This window comes from Sparus aurata, chromosome 3, assembly GCF_900880675.1.
Source record: "Sparus aurata chromosome 3, fSpaAur1.1, whole genome shotgun sequence".
Lineage (NCBI taxonomy): Eukaryota > Metazoa > Chordata > Actinopteri > Spariformes > Sparidae > Sparus > Sparus aurata.
This window is the reverse complement of record NC_044189.1, coordinates 19,659,706-19,679,910: the sequence shown is the minus strand read 5'-3', so window position 1 is coordinate 19,679,910 and position 20,205 is coordinate 19,659,706. Positions and strand designations below refer to the sequence as shown.

General features: G+C 43.0%; 1 protein-coding gene across 1 annotated transcript in view; it reads right to left on the bottom strand.

Annotated features, from left to right (window-relative positions):
- Nucleotides 1-15,876, bottom strand: part of LOC115578427 (lactose-binding lectin l-2-like) — a 31,858-nt gene extending 15,982 nt beyond the window's left edge. Inside the window, exon 1 of the mRNA XM_030411387.1 lies at nucleotides 15,055-15,876. Coding sequence (XP_030267247.1) covers nucleotides 15,166-15,657 — 492 coding nt within the window. The 5' untranslated portion in view covers nucleotides 15,658-15,876 and the 3' untranslated portion in view covers nucleotides 15,055-15,165. The remainder of the gene's footprint in view (nucleotides 1-15,054) is intronic.
- Nucleotides 15,877-20,205: the final 4,329 nt, after the last annotated feature.

The window sequence follows — 20,205 nt, the reverse complement described above, 5'->3', positions numbered from 1 at the left end:
CCTGCTGAAAGCGGCCACAGCCATCAGGGAAACTATTTCCATGAAAGGGTGTTCTTGGTCTGCAACAATGCTGAGGCAGGTGGTACGTGTCAGAGTAACATCCACATGGATGGCAGGAACCGAGGTTTCCCAGTAGAACATCACCCAAAGCATCACACTGCCTCATCTGGCTTGCCTTCTTCCCATAGTGCATCCTGGTGCCATGTGTCTCCCAAGCAAGCAACGCACCGGGCCAATGGCCATCCACGTGATGTAAAAGAAACGTGTCTCATCAGACCAGGCCACCTTCTTCCATTGCTCTGCAGTCCAGTTCTGAGGCTCCCATTGTTGCTTTCGCCGGTCGACAGGGGTCAGCATGGGCACCCTGACTGGTCTGTGGCTGTGAAGCCCCATATGCAACAAATTGTGATGCACTGTGTATTCTGACACTTTTCTATCAGAACCAGCATTAACTTCAGCAATTTGAGCAACAGTAGCTCATCTGTTGGATCGGGCCACACGGGCCAGCGTTCACTCATGTGAGCATCACTGAGCCTCGGCCTTTTGGATAGATACTGACCACTGCAGACCGGGAACACCCCACAAGAGCTGCAGTTCTGGAGATGCTCTGACCCAGTCGTCTAGCCATCACAGTTTGGCCCTGGTCAAACTCACTCAAATCTTTACGCTGGCCCATTTTTCCTGCTTCTAACACATCAACTCTGAGGACAGCATGTTCACTTGCTGCCTGATATATCCCACTAACAGGTGCCATGATGAAGAGATAATCAGTGTTGTTCACTTCACCTGTCAGTGGTCATAATGTTCTGCCTGATCGTTGTCTATGGATAACATCTGCACTGGATAAAGTAGTCAGGGTGATATATTCATTGTTGTCTTTGCAATAGGCAGATAAATGCATCTAATCAGATTGCTTCTGATGCCTTTAGGAAGATATACAAATACAAACATCCAAAACACAAGAACTACACTGTTAACAAACCCCAAGTGTTCACAGTCAATTCTGACAGTCAACTACTGTAATATGCTTTTACAATGCATGATGGGATATTATTGGGAATATTACAGTACAGTATTACAGCTGCTGTGTATTGAGTACAGCACCGTACAGTTAATGAGCAATGACATATTATAATTTTACAATATGGTAAAAATGCTAACATGCCAAAAGGCTAACAAAGTGCTAACAGGCTAACAAGAGGCTAAAAAGCAACCGTGCTAACAGGCTAACAAACTATATGGTTGGGTTAGCATACAAACACAGTACATGACTGTAATATGACTATACTGTGGCAACACGAGGGTTATCACTGTGTTATACACTAAAGACAAAGAACGCCACCTTGGGTTAGGTCCCAAGGACCCGTACTAAAGGTCGATTATTACCTTCAAAAAGGACACTCGGAGTGAATGAACCTGAGTGTCCTCTCCCTCTCCCTGAGAGAGGGAAATGAAACACGGACGAATAAACACAAAACAGCACAACAACACGCACCTACCTGTGCTCGGATGCTAGCTGCAAATGCAACAACCCAGAAGTGGGCGGGCCGAAGAGGCAGGAAGCGAGAGGTCAGGAGGAGGGACACGATCTACTTTTATCCCTTTGGTCGGAGCAACGATTGGCTAATACAGCAAAACTAAGTTTAAAGGTCCCATATGATGAAAAACTGACTTTTTTGGTATTTGGGGCGTTATTTTGGGTCTATGGTGCTGCCACACACCTAGAAACTTTGAAAAAAGACCATCCGTGCTTTTTTGAGTGAGATACAGGTGTCTGACAGTGTCTCCCTGCAGTTTCCAGATAAGTGAGTCAAATTTGGCTTCGATTTTTCTACCCCGCTCTACATTAATCTGATTACTGGTTTGGAAATATTAACGTAACGCGTTGCAGCCTTTAGTGCTTGAATTATACTGTAACAGTGCTGTCATGTGTTATCCTATCCATATCTGGGAATGCTGTGCAGGTAAATTAAACTGTGATTACTTGTTGAGAATATTTGCCCATTTCTCGCAATTGTTTTCATGTTTTATTGTCTTCTTCCTGTTCAAGACTCACCTGGCTGCACTGCATTACAATGAGAAGACAAGCCACCACATCATCAGGAGATCCTCTTTTCAAACTGAGCTTTCCAAAGTCTAGGAAGGAAGGGAGAGTGCAGAGCCAAACCCGTGAAGACATTCTGTAAGTTTTACAATCTTTTATTTGAACCTCTCAAATTAAAATAAACATGGACACACATACATCACACAAAAGGATGAAAACAAACACATAAAATCTGAATTCTTTTAAGATGGTTTTCTAAATAAATAATAAGGAGAATGTATAAATAAGAAGTAATTAGGAGAAATAAGAGAAACTTTACAACACTGCAGCACAGGGCTTTTTGGTTCTACTGCAGTTTTCCTGTAAATATGAATTTTTGTTTATTGCACTGCAGACTGTGGTGATGCACTGTTGGACCTGATCTTCCAGAAGGTTTTCCAGGACCCTGCCCCATATGTGAACGAGGTGCTGAAACTAATAATCCCTGAAGACCTCTCAGACCATGCAGACACGCAGCACAACTCTCACTCTCCACCCCAGAGAGCCCCAGCACCAGCTTACAAAGCTTCTGTAGGCTATATTGGCTGAACACAATTCAATATAAAGTCAGCACTGAATGTTTACACCCATGGCAACTAGATACTTTATTTGTTATTATTTTCATATTGATATTGAAGTTGATATATGAATTTAAACGGTTTCACTTCAGATATTTATTTTCTTCTTCATGGTATTATTTCATTCATGTCAACACATGTTTACAAATGTTTCTTACAATAAAACATCTTTCCTAACTGTTCTGTGTTTTCATCGTTTGGTATATAATTTTCATGTTAATAAGTAAAAGATAATAAATTATAAGCAATGTGAGATAGAGAAGGCAGTTATGTACTTTTCATCATAGCACTTTTACGATAAATAAATAGTATTTATGTGACTAAAAGCTTACTGCACTATTCCCCTCAGACGTAAAGGTCCATAGTCTGTCCGGTAAATGTTCAGTGCATTCTGCAGTGCAGATACATTCAGGCAGACAGGTTACAGGCCAGGAGGGTCCACCATGCATGATGGTGGCTCAGGAAGCTGCTGTAGTCTTCGTGTAACCTAGAAATTATGAAAGGTGAGTGACGATAGATTAGAGAAAAGAGAGACAGCAAAATGACAACCATGTTTGCCCAGTGTTCACACTTAATTGTGGTATTTCCATACAGCAGATATTCTCAGGTTCTGTAGGCATTTGTACACAATTGCCACAGGAACACCTGTTTTTATGCAGAATTTTTATTATTCATTGGAAACTATAATCGCTAATCACGTTGTGTTGTATCTTTGGTAATATATCTCAAATTTATAAACCGTTGTAACCGGTTAAAAAACAATTCTGCTGGTAGAGAGGTGATGGGGGGCAACTGTGGCTTATTGAAAACTACAGTTGTTGAAAATTGCTGGCAGTAGCTAATTACAGGTCGTCACTACAAATAAGAGGTTCTCAATCAACTTACCCGGCTACATAAAGGTAAATAATAATATGGGATTACGCTTTTCTCTTGTAACGGCTGTTACTAAATTGCATCCGCGTTACTGCAACTAAACAGCAGTAAACACCAGCCGAGGTTTGGCTAAGCTTTATGATGTAAACACTGGAGGCAGGAGAAGGGGGCTGTTATCAGTAACAACGCGGGGCAGACGGCCGGTAGCTCGTAAAACTTTCGTTAGTCTGCAGTAACATAAAAGTATTGTCCAGGTAACAAACTTAAAGGGATATTCCGGTGTAAGTTTCACACCGTGAAACTGTGTTAGACTCCCTCTCGAGGGATCAAGTTAGCAGACCTCTGCAAACTTGATCTCTCGAGGGGGGGGGGGGGGGTCTTACTCTGTGTCACGGTGTGTTAGAACATGGATCAAACTTACACCAGAATATCCCTTTAACTACTAACCACTGAGAAACATCAATGTTCATTCTTGGCAGCTGACTTTCTTCTGGAGCGTCTTGTTGTTCTGGGTCGGACTAGAACATGTACGGTTCCACTGCAGTCTGTTGGCCGGCAGCCATTTCTTCCACAAACTCCGCCGTTGCCATGGTCACATGATGCCGTCCTCACGTCTTCAGCTGGCAGGAAGAGGTGGGCACCACACGCAGTAGCTCATTAGCATTTAAAAAATAAGGCACAGAAACCGGCCACCTGGAGCAGGGCTGTGAAAATGGAGTTTCAAGAACCCTGCTGTGCTCAATCCTTCAGCTTTTTTCGACCAAAGCATGTTACTAACATTCCATTTAGACATCAAGGAACCATATCCAGAAGCAGAAATGAGCATAATATGGGAATTTAATATGGCAGTGGTGCCTCATACCACTACAATCCATTTACTGTCAATTTGAATATTTACAGTAACTTACATGTAAATTACAGTATCATATCATTTAACATCAAGATAATGTATTTTCAGTTAAATTACGTAACTGTAGGAACACAATGTATTACTGAGGATTTGTAAATTGTAAAACAATTACTTATACTACTACAGTAGTGTGTGTGTGTGTGTGTGTGTGTGTGTGTGTGTGTGTGTGTGTGTGCGTGTGTGTGTGTGTGTGTGTGTGTTCTTCTTGGTTCTCCACTTGTCATCGTGTCTTTCTGGGTTTCTCTCTGGAAGATCTACATCCTAGTGAACTCTAACTTGAGTCTGGTCATCAGGAGCATGAAGTCTGTTGAACATGTGACAACAGGAAGCTCTGTTTCCACCAGTGTTGTTATGAAAAACCATGAAATGAGTTCCGCCTTGTTTCTAAGGATTAGTAACAGTGTGATACAGCACACAGAAGATGTATTGGAACCAAAACATCATCATCTGATGATCATAAAGGAGTTTGGATCAAAAATTAACCAGGACATCAGCAATGACTGTTCACTCTCCATCAACAGCTGATAGACTGTGTCATGTTTGTAATGATACAGTCATATTTACTTTTTATTTCTTTTCCACAGAAATACCAGGAACCAGTCCAACATGTCCCCGGACCTTTGGGCCAGGATATTTAGATAACAAGGAACATGATTTATCAGAGGCTGCAATGAATCCATGAAGCTGTTGTCATTTACTGTCAGTGTCACACTGAAGTTTCACTGCCACAACCTTCAATAACAGTTGATACAAGAATCTATTGATGGAAATCTAAAATCACTTTCATCTTGTTTAAAAGACTGAACATTATTTACATCAACGGTCTTCTCAGCATCAGATGGGATGATAACAACTTGGGCTTGATGAATGTTTGTATGCTTACAGTTTTACCTGATGCTTAATCACTAAAAGTGGTTGCTATGCCCAAAGCATCACAACCTCTAACTTTGGTGACCATGCCCTAAACAAAAGCACCAACCCTGTAAACACAATATATGCTTTGCACTGTGTTTGAAATTCTCCAACACACTCTGCAAAACACTACACACTGTTTTTTACATAAGACACATTGTTCGAAAAGGAAATCTCATGCAATCATTGGGAAAACACATCTATTTAAAATACAAAACACAACTAAAATTGGAAAAGCACACAGACTCACACACATGAAAACATTTGAAATCTAATTGTAGACCATTCAGTCTAAACCATAGCACTACAAATACACCTGTGTGAGGGGCCAGAGCAGCTCCAGTTTGTTGTCATCTGGGATAATGTCCGTTTCCATCGGGCTGCTCTGGTCCAGGACTGGTTCACCAACCATAATAGATTTATTGCACTCAACTTGCCACCATACGCCCCATTTTTGAGTCCAATTGAGGAGTTCTTTTCAGCACGCAGCTGGAAAGTTCATGACCGTCAGCCACATGCCCGCATGCCTCTTCTACAAGTCATGGAAAAGGCATGCGGCGACATTGAGGTGAGGTCCAAACAGAGTTGGATAAGGCATGTGTTCCCTTGCAACACTATGTTTTGTAGAACATTCAGGTTGTACCATGGCTTTGTGTTTTGTTTTTTTTACATTTGCAAAATCCTGAAAAAAAAAAAAAATTCCGAAGCGTTTCTATTTTGTTTTCATGTGTCTAGATCAACTGTAGTGGATCAATCTTTCAAAAAAAACATCTGTATGAGACTTTTAAAGTCAAAAACCATCCAAAGTACTGAATACAGATGTGTTTTGCATAAAGCACATCTGCGTGTTGTTGCTGCTGGGAAAGAGTAAATCAAAGGTGCATGTGTTTAACGTTTTGATGCTAAAAACAGTTTTGAAATGGGATTGTTAGGTTTTGTTTCAAGAGTTTCATTTTACCGTATAAGTTAGGAGTTTATCTCCATGTGCTGTGTCTTACACGGCCTGTGTGTTAAGTTATGACACAGTGAGCCGAAGTCTGCAACATGTGTGGAAGCATTCAGCAAAAACTGTAAACAAACCAAGAACTCTACAGTGACCAGGCAGAACATTATGACCACTGACAGGTGAAGTGAACAGCACTGATTATCTCTTCATCATGGCACCTGTTAGTGGGATATATCAGGCAGCAAGTGAACATGCTGTCCTCAGAGTTGATGTGTTAGAAGCAGGAAAAATGGGCCAGCGTAAAGATTTGAGTGAGTTTGACCAGGGCCAAACTGTGATGGCTAGACAACTGGGTCAGAGCATCTCCAGAACTGCAGCTCTTGTGGGGTGTTCCCGGTCTGCAGTGGTCAGTATCTATCAAAAAGGCCGAGGCTCAGTGATGCTCACATGAGTGAACGCTGGCCCGTGTGGCCCGATCCAACAGATGAGCTACTGTTGCACAGACTGCTGAAGAAGTTAATGCTGGTTCTGATAGAAAGGTGTCAGAACACACAGTGCATCACAGTTTGTTGTGTATGTGGCTGCAGAGCTGCAGACCAGTCAGGGTGCCCATGCTGACCCCTGTCCACCACCGAAAGCAGCAACAATGGGAGCATCAGAACTGGAACTGGACCACGGAGCAATGGAAGAAGGTGGCCTGGTCTGATGAGACACGTTTTCCTTTATATCACACGGATGTCATGTGCGTCGCTTACCTGGAAACACATGGCACCAGGATGCACTATGGGAAGAAGGCCAGCCAGCAGAGGCAGTGTGATGCTTTGGACGATGTTCTGCTGGGAAACCTCGGGTCCTGCCATCCATGTGGCTTTTACTCTGAAACGTACCACCTACCTCAGCATTGTTTCCATGACAGGGTGTTCATGGTCTGCAACAGTATTCCCTGATGGCTGTGGCCTCTTTCAGCAGGATAATGGGACACAAAGCTAAAAATGGTTCATGATGGTTTGAGGAGCACAACAAAGAGTTTGAAGTGTCGACTTGGCCTCCAAAGTCCCCAGATCTCAATCCAACAGAGCATCTGTGGGATGTGCTGGACAAACCAGTCTGATCCATGGAGGCCCCACCTCACAACTTACAGATCTGTTGCTGACATCTTGGTGCCAGAAACCACAGCACACCTTCAGAGGTCTAGTGGAGTCCATGCAATGTTAAATCTCAGAGCTGTTTTGGCATCAAAAGGGGACCAACACAATATTAGACAGGTGGTCATATTGTTCTGCCTGATCAGTGTGTGTCACATTCGGTCCTGCAGCATAGATGTGCTGTACACCGATCAGGCAGAACATCATCACCACCTGCCTAATATTGTGTTGGTCCCCTTTTGCTGCCAAAGCAGCTCTAAGATTTAACATTGATATTATATTTTTACAAGAGAAGTAAATATCATAAAGTTCACAGATATTGCTGTAAATCTGGTCAAACTGAACATAAAAAAATCCACATATGTTTTTTAATCGTAGTTGTCGCTAAATGTAGCGTAAAGTTGCTGTTTCTTTTAGCATGTGCTACTTTACAACTGGCGCCCCATATACTGTATGTCAACTTTAACAAGCATTATGATTTAAACTGTACTGATCTGGTTGGTGACACTTTAACCAGAACTCCAAAATCAATGCACATGTGATCCAGCTGTAAATCTACAACTCAGGTCCAATGGGATCAGTTCTGTTCCTGGTTATCTATGCAGTATTGCATCATGTTATTTAAAAAGATGTCTGAATTCATTTCAAAGAAAAAGAGATTAGGAGGCCCAAATGAATTCTTCTCAAACATCTTCATCATAAACGTGATGACAGTTTCTTTCTGGTTGCTTCAGTCTTTCAATACGATGTCGATGACAGCTCTGTTATGAGTTCTATGAATATACTGTAAAATAAAACCTTTGTTCAATGTGATATTAATGATATACACCTCAAAGGGAACATATATCCCATTTATTATGCAAATAAGAAACGTACCTATCAAACAAATACATCATGCTTCAGAAACAACAATGCTTCACGGGGCAGAGCTGCCACATCCAAGATGGCGGCGACGGCGACGTACGGTACAGTACTCAATGAGGCGTCCGCGTATATATGTGTATGGTAGCTCCTGTTGCAGCCTTGAATAAAATAAAAATAAAAAATTATATTAAATTTGTGGGGGAAGAAAAAATCATCCTGGTGGCCTTAATTGAAGCTTAATTGGCGAAGTTTCAGGAGCAGGACCACACCTCAACAGCGCCAACTTCCGCATTTCTATAAATAACCACCTGACCCTCTCATCTGCTTCGCTCTCGTATTCTGCGCTCTCGCACCCAGAAACGAGATCACGCGACATCGCCTCGCCCGAGCACATCCAAACTTTTGTACGAGCAACATCAGGCTCTACTCACCTCATCATGGACTTCGTATCACTATTCCCGTCGGACAATCTTTCAGACGAGATGAGGATCACCATTCATCTGAAGCCGACTACTCTCCCGTCACCTCCGTACCCGAGGACCCGATTCCAGTGGCCCAACAGCCGGCTAGGACGCGAGCGGGTCCGAAGAGCACCAACTTCGTCTCATCCATGGTTCGTCTCCCGCCTGGTTCATCTCTCCTCAACATCCAAGATTATCATAGTTCGCCCGACGACTCTCCCGTGTCTCCCAGCCCACCTCCTTCCGCAGCAAAGAGAGGACGAGGAATTTCCGGAACAGAAAGTCACCGTCGCTGCAGTTCGCCACAGTTCGCCGTCTCCTTCACCTCCAAGAAGCGAAGCCTCCCGCCATCGTTCCGCCAACACCGGCCGAACAACTCGCCGGTCACAACGTCTCCACGCTCCGCTCTCTTCCGGGTGACGTCATCACGCGCACGCAACACACCGCGACGTCGACGCTCCTGTTAAAAGGGACAGTACAATTAAATACTACAGCCCAAAGACAGCAGAAAGCTCATAGACAACAGAAAGTGCAGCAGCAAAAGTGGAGACAGAGATCCTCAGCCAGATCAAATGACTCTAGAGTTTCTGCTACCACCTCTCGTCATCACTCCACTCCAAAGGGAGTGCCCAGATGGATTTCAGGACCCTCCAATCCCATCAGGATTTTCATCATCGACACTAGCAACCTACAACATCTAGGGCAACGTCATGGTGCCCACTGCCATCCAGTTCTAGCCACCACAACAGCCAATCTTCGAAAAATAAATAAATAAACTCATGGCTGTTCGTTCCGTTAACACCAGATCGCTTCCAGCTGACGTCATCACGCACAGCCCTACAGGCAGTGACGTCTACGCTCTTGTTAAAGGGACAGTACAATCAAATGACAAAGCCCAAAGAAAACAAAGAGCAGCAGCAAAAGCAGAGATAGAGATCCTCTGCCAGATCAAACAACTCCAGAGTTTCCGCCACCACTTCTCGCATCACTACACTCCAGAGGGAGCGCCCAGATAGATTCCAGGACCCTCCAACTTCTATCAGGATTATCATCATCAGCTACAGCAACCTACAACCTCAAGGGCAAACGCCACAGTGCCCACCGCCATCCAGTTCCGGCCATCACCGCAGCTAAACTTTGCGGAGGCTCCTGGCACAGGGATGCCAGTGCCCCCTACAGCCCACTGCTAACAACCACAGCAGCCTGTTTCAGCGGAGGCTCTTGGCACCGGGATGCCAGCGCCCTCTGCTTCCTGTGTCCAGCAACCACAGCAGCTCGCTTCAACCGGGGCTCCTGGCACCGAGATGCCAGCGCCCCCTGCTTCCTGTTTCCAGCAACCACAGCAGCTCGCTTCAACCGGGGCTCCTGGCACCGAGATGCCAGCGCCCCCTGCTTCCTGTGTCCAGCAACCACAGCAGCTCGCTTCAACTGGGGCCCCTGGCACTGAGACGCCAGTGCCCTCTGCTTCCTGTTTCCAGCAACCACAGCAGCTCGCTTCAACCGGGGCTCCGGTCTGTATATAAAAATTACTGTCAATTCTTGCACTACATCATGTAAATATGTACTTCGATGCTATTTTCTCCCCCTTTTTAATTATAGTGTCTATTCTATTGTCTATCTTGCTATTGCGCTGTTCTCGTAATATTCTGCCGCGACAACAAATTTCCCCGTCTGCGGGACATTAAAGGATTCTGATTCAGATTTTGACCCTGGCACCGAGATGCCAGCGCCCTCTGCTCCTGTTTCGAGCAACCACAGCAGCTCGCTTCAACCGGGGCTCCTGGCACCGAGATGCCAGCGCCGTCTGCTTCCTGTTTCCAGCAACCACAGCAGCTCGCTTCAACCGCTCCGGTCTGTATATTAAAAATGACTGTCCATTCTTGCACTACATCATGTAAATATGTATATACGTCGATTCGATTCCATTTTCTTCCCCTTTTTAATTATAGTGTCTATTCTATTATCTATTTTGCTATTGCTCTATTCTCGTAATATTCTGCTGCTGCGAGAAACAAATTCCCCCGTCTGCGGGACATTAAAGGATTCTGATTCTGATTCTGATCCTGGCACCGAGATACCAGAGCCCTCTGCTTCCTGTTTCCAGCAACCACAGCAGCTCGCTTCAACCGGGGCTCCTGGCACCGAGATGCCAGCGCCCCCCTCCTTCTCGTTTCAAGCAACCACAGCAGCTTGATCAACCGGGGCTCCCAGCACCGAGATGACAGCACCCCCTGCTTCCCATTTCAAGCAACCACAGCAGCTTGATCAACCGGGGCTCCCGGCACCGAGATGTCAGCACCCCCGCTTCCCGTTTCAAGCAACCACAGCAGCTCGCTTCAACTGGGGCTCCTGGCACCGAGATGCCAGCACCCCCTGCTTCCCGTTTCAAGCAACCACAGCTGCTCGCTTCAACCGGGGCTCCTGGCACCGAGATGCCAGCGCCCTCTAGCGCCTATTTCCAGCAACCACAGCAGATTGCTTCAACCAGGGCTCCTGGCACCGGGATGCCAGCGCCCTCTGCTTCCTGTTTCCATCAACAACAGCACCTCGCTTCAACCAAGTCTCCTGGCACCAAGATGCCAGTGCCCTCTGCCGCCTAATTCCAGCAACCACAGCACCTCCCTTCAACCGGGGCTCCTGGCACCGGGTGCCAGCACCCTATGCCGGGATGCAGGGAGCTTACATCTCCCAGCTCCATCAGTCCCAGCAGCTCATGTCGGCTGGGGTCGTCAGCACCGGGATGCCGGCACCTGTTCTTCCCCCTCAACAGGCAACCACTAATTTCACTTTATACACAGCTACCCACACTGGGCCGCACAAAAAAACAAAAACAAACGAGAGCTTCAGCCTTCTCTCGCCTGTTGTCGGCAGCTCCACCAGCACCCATACCTCCAGAACAGATGTCATCTACCCCTTCTGTCATCTTCCCGTAATCAGCGGCGTATATAAGAAAGGCAGGCCCGTCATGCACCAAGGAGGTTGTTCGATTTGCAACGGCTTCAACAGTACCGGATGCACCGTGTCTCAGTGCCGCTTCCTCCACGTTTACTCCTTCTGCAGCGGGGGCCACGCCCACCCCGAATCCCCGTACAACCTACCTCGCCAAAGCTAGTTTCTCATAAAGGACTTGAAGAAGGTCTTCACCCCGGACTCCACACAATCATCTATCTCTTTAGAAATCAAAAATCTTCAGTCGACCATAACCGAGCCAGATTCAGTTGACCGCACGCTCGCTAAGGAAGTTAAGGAAGGTCCAGGAACAGACCAGTGCTCTTAAAGTCCTCCCTATTCACCCCGACTTCTGCCGTTTCTTCAGCCTCCATTGGCGTGGTATATATTACTTCGCTGTTAGGCTCACCTTTGGTCGCAAAGCAGCCTAAACTCTTCGACACCCCACCTGAAGCCCTCAGCTGGATCCAGTCTAACAATTTCCCCCCACCACATCGCCACCCGCTTCCGGCCTGATTACCCTGACTTCAGTCTTCTCCAACCTCGGGGTCCCATCGTCGCAGAGAAAACAGAGGGCCCCTCCACATCCCTTGAGTTTCTCGGAATCATTCTTGACACTAACAAGTTTTAGACTTCATTCCCGGTTGGAAAGCTCAGTCGAACCTTCTTCTGCGCCCAGCGCCGCACCAAACATCAACTTCTGTCCCTTCCGTCCCATCACTCTTGACCTCCATCTCCCTGGATAGCTCGAGCCTTGCTGAAATCTGTCCGTGACTCAACCCTATCACCAACTGGAACGGAATCACTTTCTTTTACGATGACCAACCAACTAACCCACATGACATCCATCTGTACAGCGATGCTGCTCCTTAGGCCAGTTTTGGGGGTTTCTACAAAGGAAGATGGGTTGCGGCAGAATCGCCCCCGAAGCTCGCTAATGAATGCCAGAAGTTCAGAAGCTTGGCACCTCACGCAGATACCTTCCCTACGCCAGTTGGGCGTCGACATTCAACTCGTAAATCCTGCGCTTATACCCCTGATAAGCGACTACCAGAGCTCCACCATCAACAGCCTATCACCCTCGACCCTCTCTTCCTACTGGACAGCTTGGAAAGCTTCCATTACTTTCACGACCAATACAACACAACCTTTCCGTCATTCGATCTCATCACCGCGACTTCTTTCAGTACTTACGCCCATTCCTCATGACAAATCATGCACCACCAAGCTTACCTTAGCGGTATCAGCTTCTTTCCAAGACAATAACCGGCTGTTCGTTAACAGTTCGTTAAGCCCTCGCCGTCTTCCTCTTAATGCCAACTTGCCGTTAATCTGCCTCCACACAATCCGTTCCGGGTACGGCACTCCTCAAGTCGCCCAAACCCTGGAAGCCATGTTTTTGCTTGCCTTTTGGCTTCCTCAGATGCTCCGAATTCACCTCCTCAACCATTCACTTCGACTCAAGCCGTCATGCTTGCATTTCTGACTTGTCTCGCTTTTCAGACGACACTATGGTGTTCCACTTAAAGCAAACCAAAACCAATCAATTTGGTCCGCCTACACCCGTCTTCTTCTTCAAGGTCCAATCACCACTGAATCCCTTCGAAACCCTCGCAAATTTCTTGCAATTCCGTAAATCTCACAACAACGACAGATCCTCTCTTCATCTCCGAATCCAGCCAAGTGGCTACTCGATTCTGGTTCCACCATCACTTTCGCCGGGTGCTCTCATTGTCTGGTATTTTGCCCGACAACTACTCTGGGCACTCCTTCAGAATCGGAGCTGCCACTTCAGCCTCCCGTAATGGCTTCCCAGACACTTCATACATCTCATAGGCCGCTGGTCCTCCCAAACGTACCACCGTTACATCTGTTCAGATCTCAAAGATCTCAGATCCGCTCAATCTCTTCTCAAGTAATTGGAGGTTTTTGGGGGTCCGTCGCTGCCCGGGAGCGGCGGCGGATTCTCTACAAGAATCCCCACAACGCACTCGAAGAACTCAAAAGAACCAAGATCTTCGACACTTCGTTTTCCTTTGTCACTAATAAATCCTTAAACGCATCTCGTTGATGGTGTGGTCCTTGCTAGTGAATTGAAGCTTAATTGGCGAAGTTTCAGGAGCAGGACCACACCTCAACAGCGCCAACTTCCGCATTTCTATAAATAACCACCTGACCCTCTCATCTGCTTCGCTCTCGTATTCTGCACCCCTCCCCCCCACCCCATTTCTCTCTGTCTGTTTCTTCTTTCTCTCCTCTCCTTCGTAGGTCCATGAGGGGGTCCGTCGCTGCCCGGGAGCGGCGGCGGATTCTCTACAAGAATCCCCACAACGCACTCGAAGAACTCAAAAGAACCAAGATCTTCGACACTTCGTTTTCTTTTGTCACTAATAAATCCTTAAACGCATCTCGTTGATGGTGTGGTCCTTGCTAGTGAAATTGACTAGACAGCGCCGCCTGCTGTTGTGGAGTGTGAACTGTTTTTTGTAATTGAAGGATTTTTTTTGTAATTGAAGAAATATGTTCCTTTGTATGTGTAAAACATGCTGTATTTGATTCGGAAGCATGACGTATTTGTTTGATAGGTATGTTTCTTATTTGCAAAAGAAAATACATTACTTTGTGAATGATGTTTTGTAATCGCAAACCACACTAAGTTTGTTTGTGAATCGTTGGGCATGAGTAAAACACTTTTGTGTGTTTGTGAGGTTTTGGCATGATTTTTACTCCATAATTAGCGGCATGAAGTCTGTTGAACATGTGACCAAAGGAAGCTCTGTTTCCACCAGTGTTGTTGTGAAAAACAATGAAATGAGTTACGATTTGTTTCTAATGATTAGAAACGCTGTGAACAACTTACGTTTCAATAATATTATCTTTGATCCATATAAAACTGATATTCAGAATGTCAAAAGAATGCTCAACTTAGTTTTGTGTTTATTGCATTTCTTTTAGATTCTACTTCATGTACAAATGTAGTCATGATGAACAGGTGAGATCAGACATTTCAGTTTGCCATGTGAAGCCGTTTGTCTCCACAGTTTGCACAGAAACATTTTCTGCCTCTTCCAGAAAACAATTGTGGAGATTTTCCTCAACACACTAAAAGCAGATGTTGATCAATAATAGATTTTAAGTTTAAAGATTAAAGTTTAATCTTAATGTATGATATGACATTATAGTATTTTCATTGATTATATTTTGCATCATTAATCTGAATCCTCACAGTAACTAGTGACTTAAGTTATTAAAAAGATGTAGTGAAGTAAAGTAATTACAATATTGAGCAGTGAAATATGGAGCAGAAGTATAAAGTTTCAGATTTCCATGAATGTTGATTTTTGAGTCTCACTGCCAACTCGTCAAAGCAGAGCAACTAAAGCACATAACAGAGAAACAGGTGAACAGGGACCAGGTTGAATCAAACATATGAAACCACATCAGTTAAGAAGGACACATGATGCGAGTTGCACAAACAGAGGGAACAGTTTGAGAACACAGCCAATCATTCCATTTCTTAGATGTGCCTAAATTGGTGTGAACACAGTGTTCCTTTCCTCCATCATTGTTTGGCTCTCCTGCATTCCAAAAGACAAAGTCCACTGCACAACCATCAGACCACATCCATCCTCCTTCCTTCTGAGTGTCACTGAGACCGATCCAGGTGAATCCCTGAGTGTGGTCAAAGTTCTTGATCAGAGAATTAACAAACTCCTGTTCCTCCAGACTGTGGATAGACACCAGGTTGGTTCCCTCTGACACACAGTACAGCTCTGCATCAGCCCAGGTCAAACGTGCTGCAACATACTTGTAGCAGCGTCCGTTGAAGCTGTACCAGAACATGGGACAGCCGCCACGCTGCAGCTTCACTTGAGGCACATCTGAAGGAGACACAGCACCCAGAGCCAGACCAAACAAGAAGAGGAACAAGAACATGTTGGAGTCAGAGTCTCTGTCCCAGCTGCAGGACGAGGGGTTGATGTGATGGTCGGAGAGTCTCTGAAGTCTTTGGAGTCGCAGTGATCTGCTCTGTCGGATGATAGTGAGAATGTTGTACAGACAGAAGAGAGCCCACTTTCTTTTATAGGTCTCAGAGAGGGTGTTCACACTGCTGGTGTCGTATCATTGGTCCAACGTGTACGACAATCACTTTAAACAGCACACAGAACAAAAACATCATCATCTGATGATCATAAAGGAGTTTGGATCAAAAATTAACCAAGAGTCTAAAATAAAAACATGGAAATAAAACATCAGCAATGACTGTTCACTCTCCTTCAACAGCTGTTAAACTGTGTCATGTTTCTAATGATACAGTCATAATTACTTCTCATATCTATTCAGCAGAAATTCCAGGAAACAATCCAACGTGTCCTTGGACCTTTGGACCAGGATATTTAGATAACAAGGAACATGATTTATCCGCAATAAATCCATGAAGCTGTTGTCATTTACTGTCAGTGTCACACTGAAGTTTCACTGCAGATTTAACATCATCATCATCATCATCATCATTATAATCCAGTAATCCTTATTATTCATTAAACACACAACATGTAACTTGTACCTCCAGCGGGTCTCTATCCAATCAGAACAGAACCTGTCTGCTGAGTGTCGACGGCCAGCAGCAATTGTTGTTCAGCACCTTTTCCAAGCTGCTGAATAAGAAAGGCCGCTCTGTGTGATCAACGGTCTTCTCAGCATCAGGTGGGATGATGACAACTTGGACTTGATGAATGTTTGGATGCTTATTGCAACCTGAGCCTCACATCCTGAAATCACATGTTTTAATGTCAGAAATGATTTCTGTGACGAGTTTTACTGTGCTGAAACAAAAACACTGATTGTTAAACAGAGCAGGAGCCCAGAGCTCTACAGCACATCTCTGCTGCAGGACCCACTGTGACGCATGTCACTCACAAATGTTTAGCTTCACATTATTCACACTGCAATGCAAAACTATTATCATCTACTGGAACAACAACAGTCTCATCAGAAACTTTGGATAAAATGAACCAGGACTCTAAAAAGTGAACAAGGAAGTTAAAAACAAGTAATAAATGTTCACTGCTCATCAAACGTTGGGGAGTCTGACACGTTCAGGAGAGATTTACTGCTTGTTGTTCAGTATAATTATAGTTTTATTGTGTCACAACAACAATCCCTCTGTTGATATGATACAGGCATTTCTACTTCTCATATCTATTCCACGTGACTCGTCAGAAGCTGCCACAGATCCATGAAGATGTTGTCACTTACTTTATTTTTGCTCTGAGCTTTTCAGTGAAAACACCCGTAATAGTTCTTCTGTTCTGCTGCTGTTTGTTTTGTAATGGACTCAGTTAAGTCGTCTCATTTTTGTCAGAAGAAAAGATTTATGTCTTTCAGAGAGCTTGAAGATTTAAAAAGCTAGAATTAAATGTAGGAACTGACCAGTAATTAACATTTCTGCTGGTATGACAGATGGAAATAATGACGCTGTAAATATGAGCATGTGAAGCTCACAGTTGTTTTTTAACAATGTTTTTTGTTGATTTTCAATAAGAAAATGAAAAAACACATCGACACATACAACACTAGTTGCACAATGAGAGGCAGGCAGACCTCGCTGCGTACACATATAGAAAAAAAATAAAATATATATATATAAACACACACATATATACACATATGTGTGTTTATATAAAAAAATTACAATAATAAAAGATGAATAAAATAAAAAATACAACTGTCACACTCAATAGCCTTACAGATAAATATAATGTATTGTTACTTGAGAAAGTTCATTAAGGGTGCCCACACCTCATCAAACTCTTGCACTTCACCCGTAATTACACAGGTTAGCTTTTATAATGTAACACACATTGCCATCTTTCTAATCCAAGATTGTGTAGCGGATACTTCAGTCTCTCTCCAAGATAGAGCAGCCATCCTCCTGGCCTGCAGGAGGCCAAAGTTGATCAGAGTCTTACACTTTGAGTTAACAATAAAGCAATCTGGTAATATCCCTAGATTACAAAGTTTTACTACACAGGGTACCTGAATACCTGCTATTTTACTTAAAGTGCAGACAACCATTTTCCAAAAAGCGACCAGCTTAGGACATTCCCATGCACAATGAATTAAAGTACCTTTCTCAGTCAAACATTTCTCACATGTATCTGGAAGGGGACCATTTATTGAGTTTCTCAGGGGTCTCATGTCCTCATTAACCACTTAAATTGTAGCAGTTTCATTTGAGTATTAATGGTTTGTGACTGAGCTTTTAAACAAGCTGTCGCCCACTCAGCTTCTTCAATATCTTCCTTAATATCTAAACTCCATGCCCTCCTTCTATCATGACTAGATTCCTCATCATGCTGGACAAGTGCTGTATATAGTGTAGAGATTTGCAGTTTCCCATTCATGTGTTTTAACACAATGCCCTCGAGGCAGGACAACGGCAGCTCATGTGTAGCCTGGTGATGCTTTGATGAAATGAAGTGCTTCAATTGTAAGTATTTAAAAAAAATGTCTTTGGAATTGAATGTTTCAAACAAAGGTCGTTAAATGTTACTAAAGTGCCCTGAACATACAAGTCTCCAATTTGTTTTAAATCTTCTGAATATGAATATAGGCTTAATGGCAGCTTAGATACTGATGGTTGTTCAATACAAACCCATGCTGGAGGAGAGTGTGTGACAAAATGAAACATAGCACTGCGCAGCTGAGCGGCCCAGTAATACCACTGTAAACTGGGCATCTGTAATCCACCCCTATCATGTGGCAAATACAATAATCTGAGTCTCAGTCTAGGTTTTCTGTTGTTCCAGATAAACCTACACTGTAAGAAAAAAATGTAATTTTACAGGAGATTTTCTGTAATTTTTTACAGATTTTTCCTGTTTTCTAATAAAACAATGAAATACTAGTAGATTTACAGATTTTTTCAGTAATTTTAGTTTTTATTTTTAAAATTACAGTAAATTAACCATAATGTAAGATTACATTGATATTGTGTTTTTTAACGACAATTTATTGTATTTGTACATCTTTAACTGTAATTTCACATGCAAGTTTCCGTATTTTTTCACAGGTTTATTACCATTTTCCATAAGACAATGTAACAACTGTAAATTAACAGATATTAGCAGTAATTGCACCTTTAGAATTACAAGCAATTAATCATAATATGATATTACATTATTATTATGTTTTTTAAAGGTAAGTTAACATATTTCTTGGATATTCAAGTGTAATTTTACATAAAATGTGATGTAATTTTACAATCTTTCCCAATAATGATAATGAAGAAATGTACATAAAATTCCAGAAATCTATAGTGTTTCCATAAAATTGCTGGTCATTAAGTATGCATGGTTAAGGTGATTTCATGGTTTTTTAGAGGTAATAAGTAGTATTTGTACAGACACAAAAGTAGTTTACTGTACATTACTGTATAAAGACAATGTAAAATATATTATTTTACAAAAGTGCACTTTAAATAAAGTAATTTTACAGAAAGATTTCTGTATTCTTACAGTTTTTTCTTTTTTTAAAACAATAAAATGCCTGTAGATTTGGAGATATTGGGAGTAATTAAAATGTTTACCATTTATATGGTACTGTATTAGTACACATTCAACTGTAATTTGTATGAAATTTTTTTTTGTGTGTTTTTTTACAGGTTCATCACCATTTTCAATAAGACAATAACTGTAGATTAACAGATATTAGCAGTAGTTTAAAGATTTACCCTTAAAATTACAAATAATTAACCATAATATAAGATCACATTATTATTATTATATTTTTAAGGGCAATTTAACATGTTTATTTTTCCTATTCAATGTACATTACAGAAATAAGCAGTCATTCAAAGTGTTTTCCTTAAAATTGCAGATAACTAATCATATGTTTAAAGTGTTTTTTTGAAAAGGGTAATTAATGGTATCATACACAAAACATACATGCACCAAAGTAATTCACTGAAAACTACAGTAAAAAAAAAAAAAAATTGCAGAAGTACTAGATTATTTTTGAAGATTTTTCTGTGAAGTACAGTTTTTGGTCTGGACTTGTTGCTGGGAAATACGTGGACAACCCTCTTGGTTTGTGTGATTCTATGGTGTCTTGTGAGCCCATGGGGACTGTGCAGGACATCATGATAAAGATTTAATTCATTCATTCATTCATTCAGTCTGACATCAGTGTTGCCAACTCAGCAGGCCTGCTATCAAGCCTATGGCTAAAACTATCTGGACTGCCTTTCAAGGGCCCTTACTGTATCTTATTTCTTCACTGGATTCCACTCATCACACTTTTTGCTCCTTTTCTTAAACAATTTTATTGAAGGAATGTGAGTATAGTACAGATTATGTTTACACATACCTCCATCCCAATTTTTTCTTTTTCCCCTGTTGACACCTTGACAGCTCACAGCTCATATGGTAATACAAATGCATATATCCACAGCCATTCCTCCACACATGGATCTACATGGAT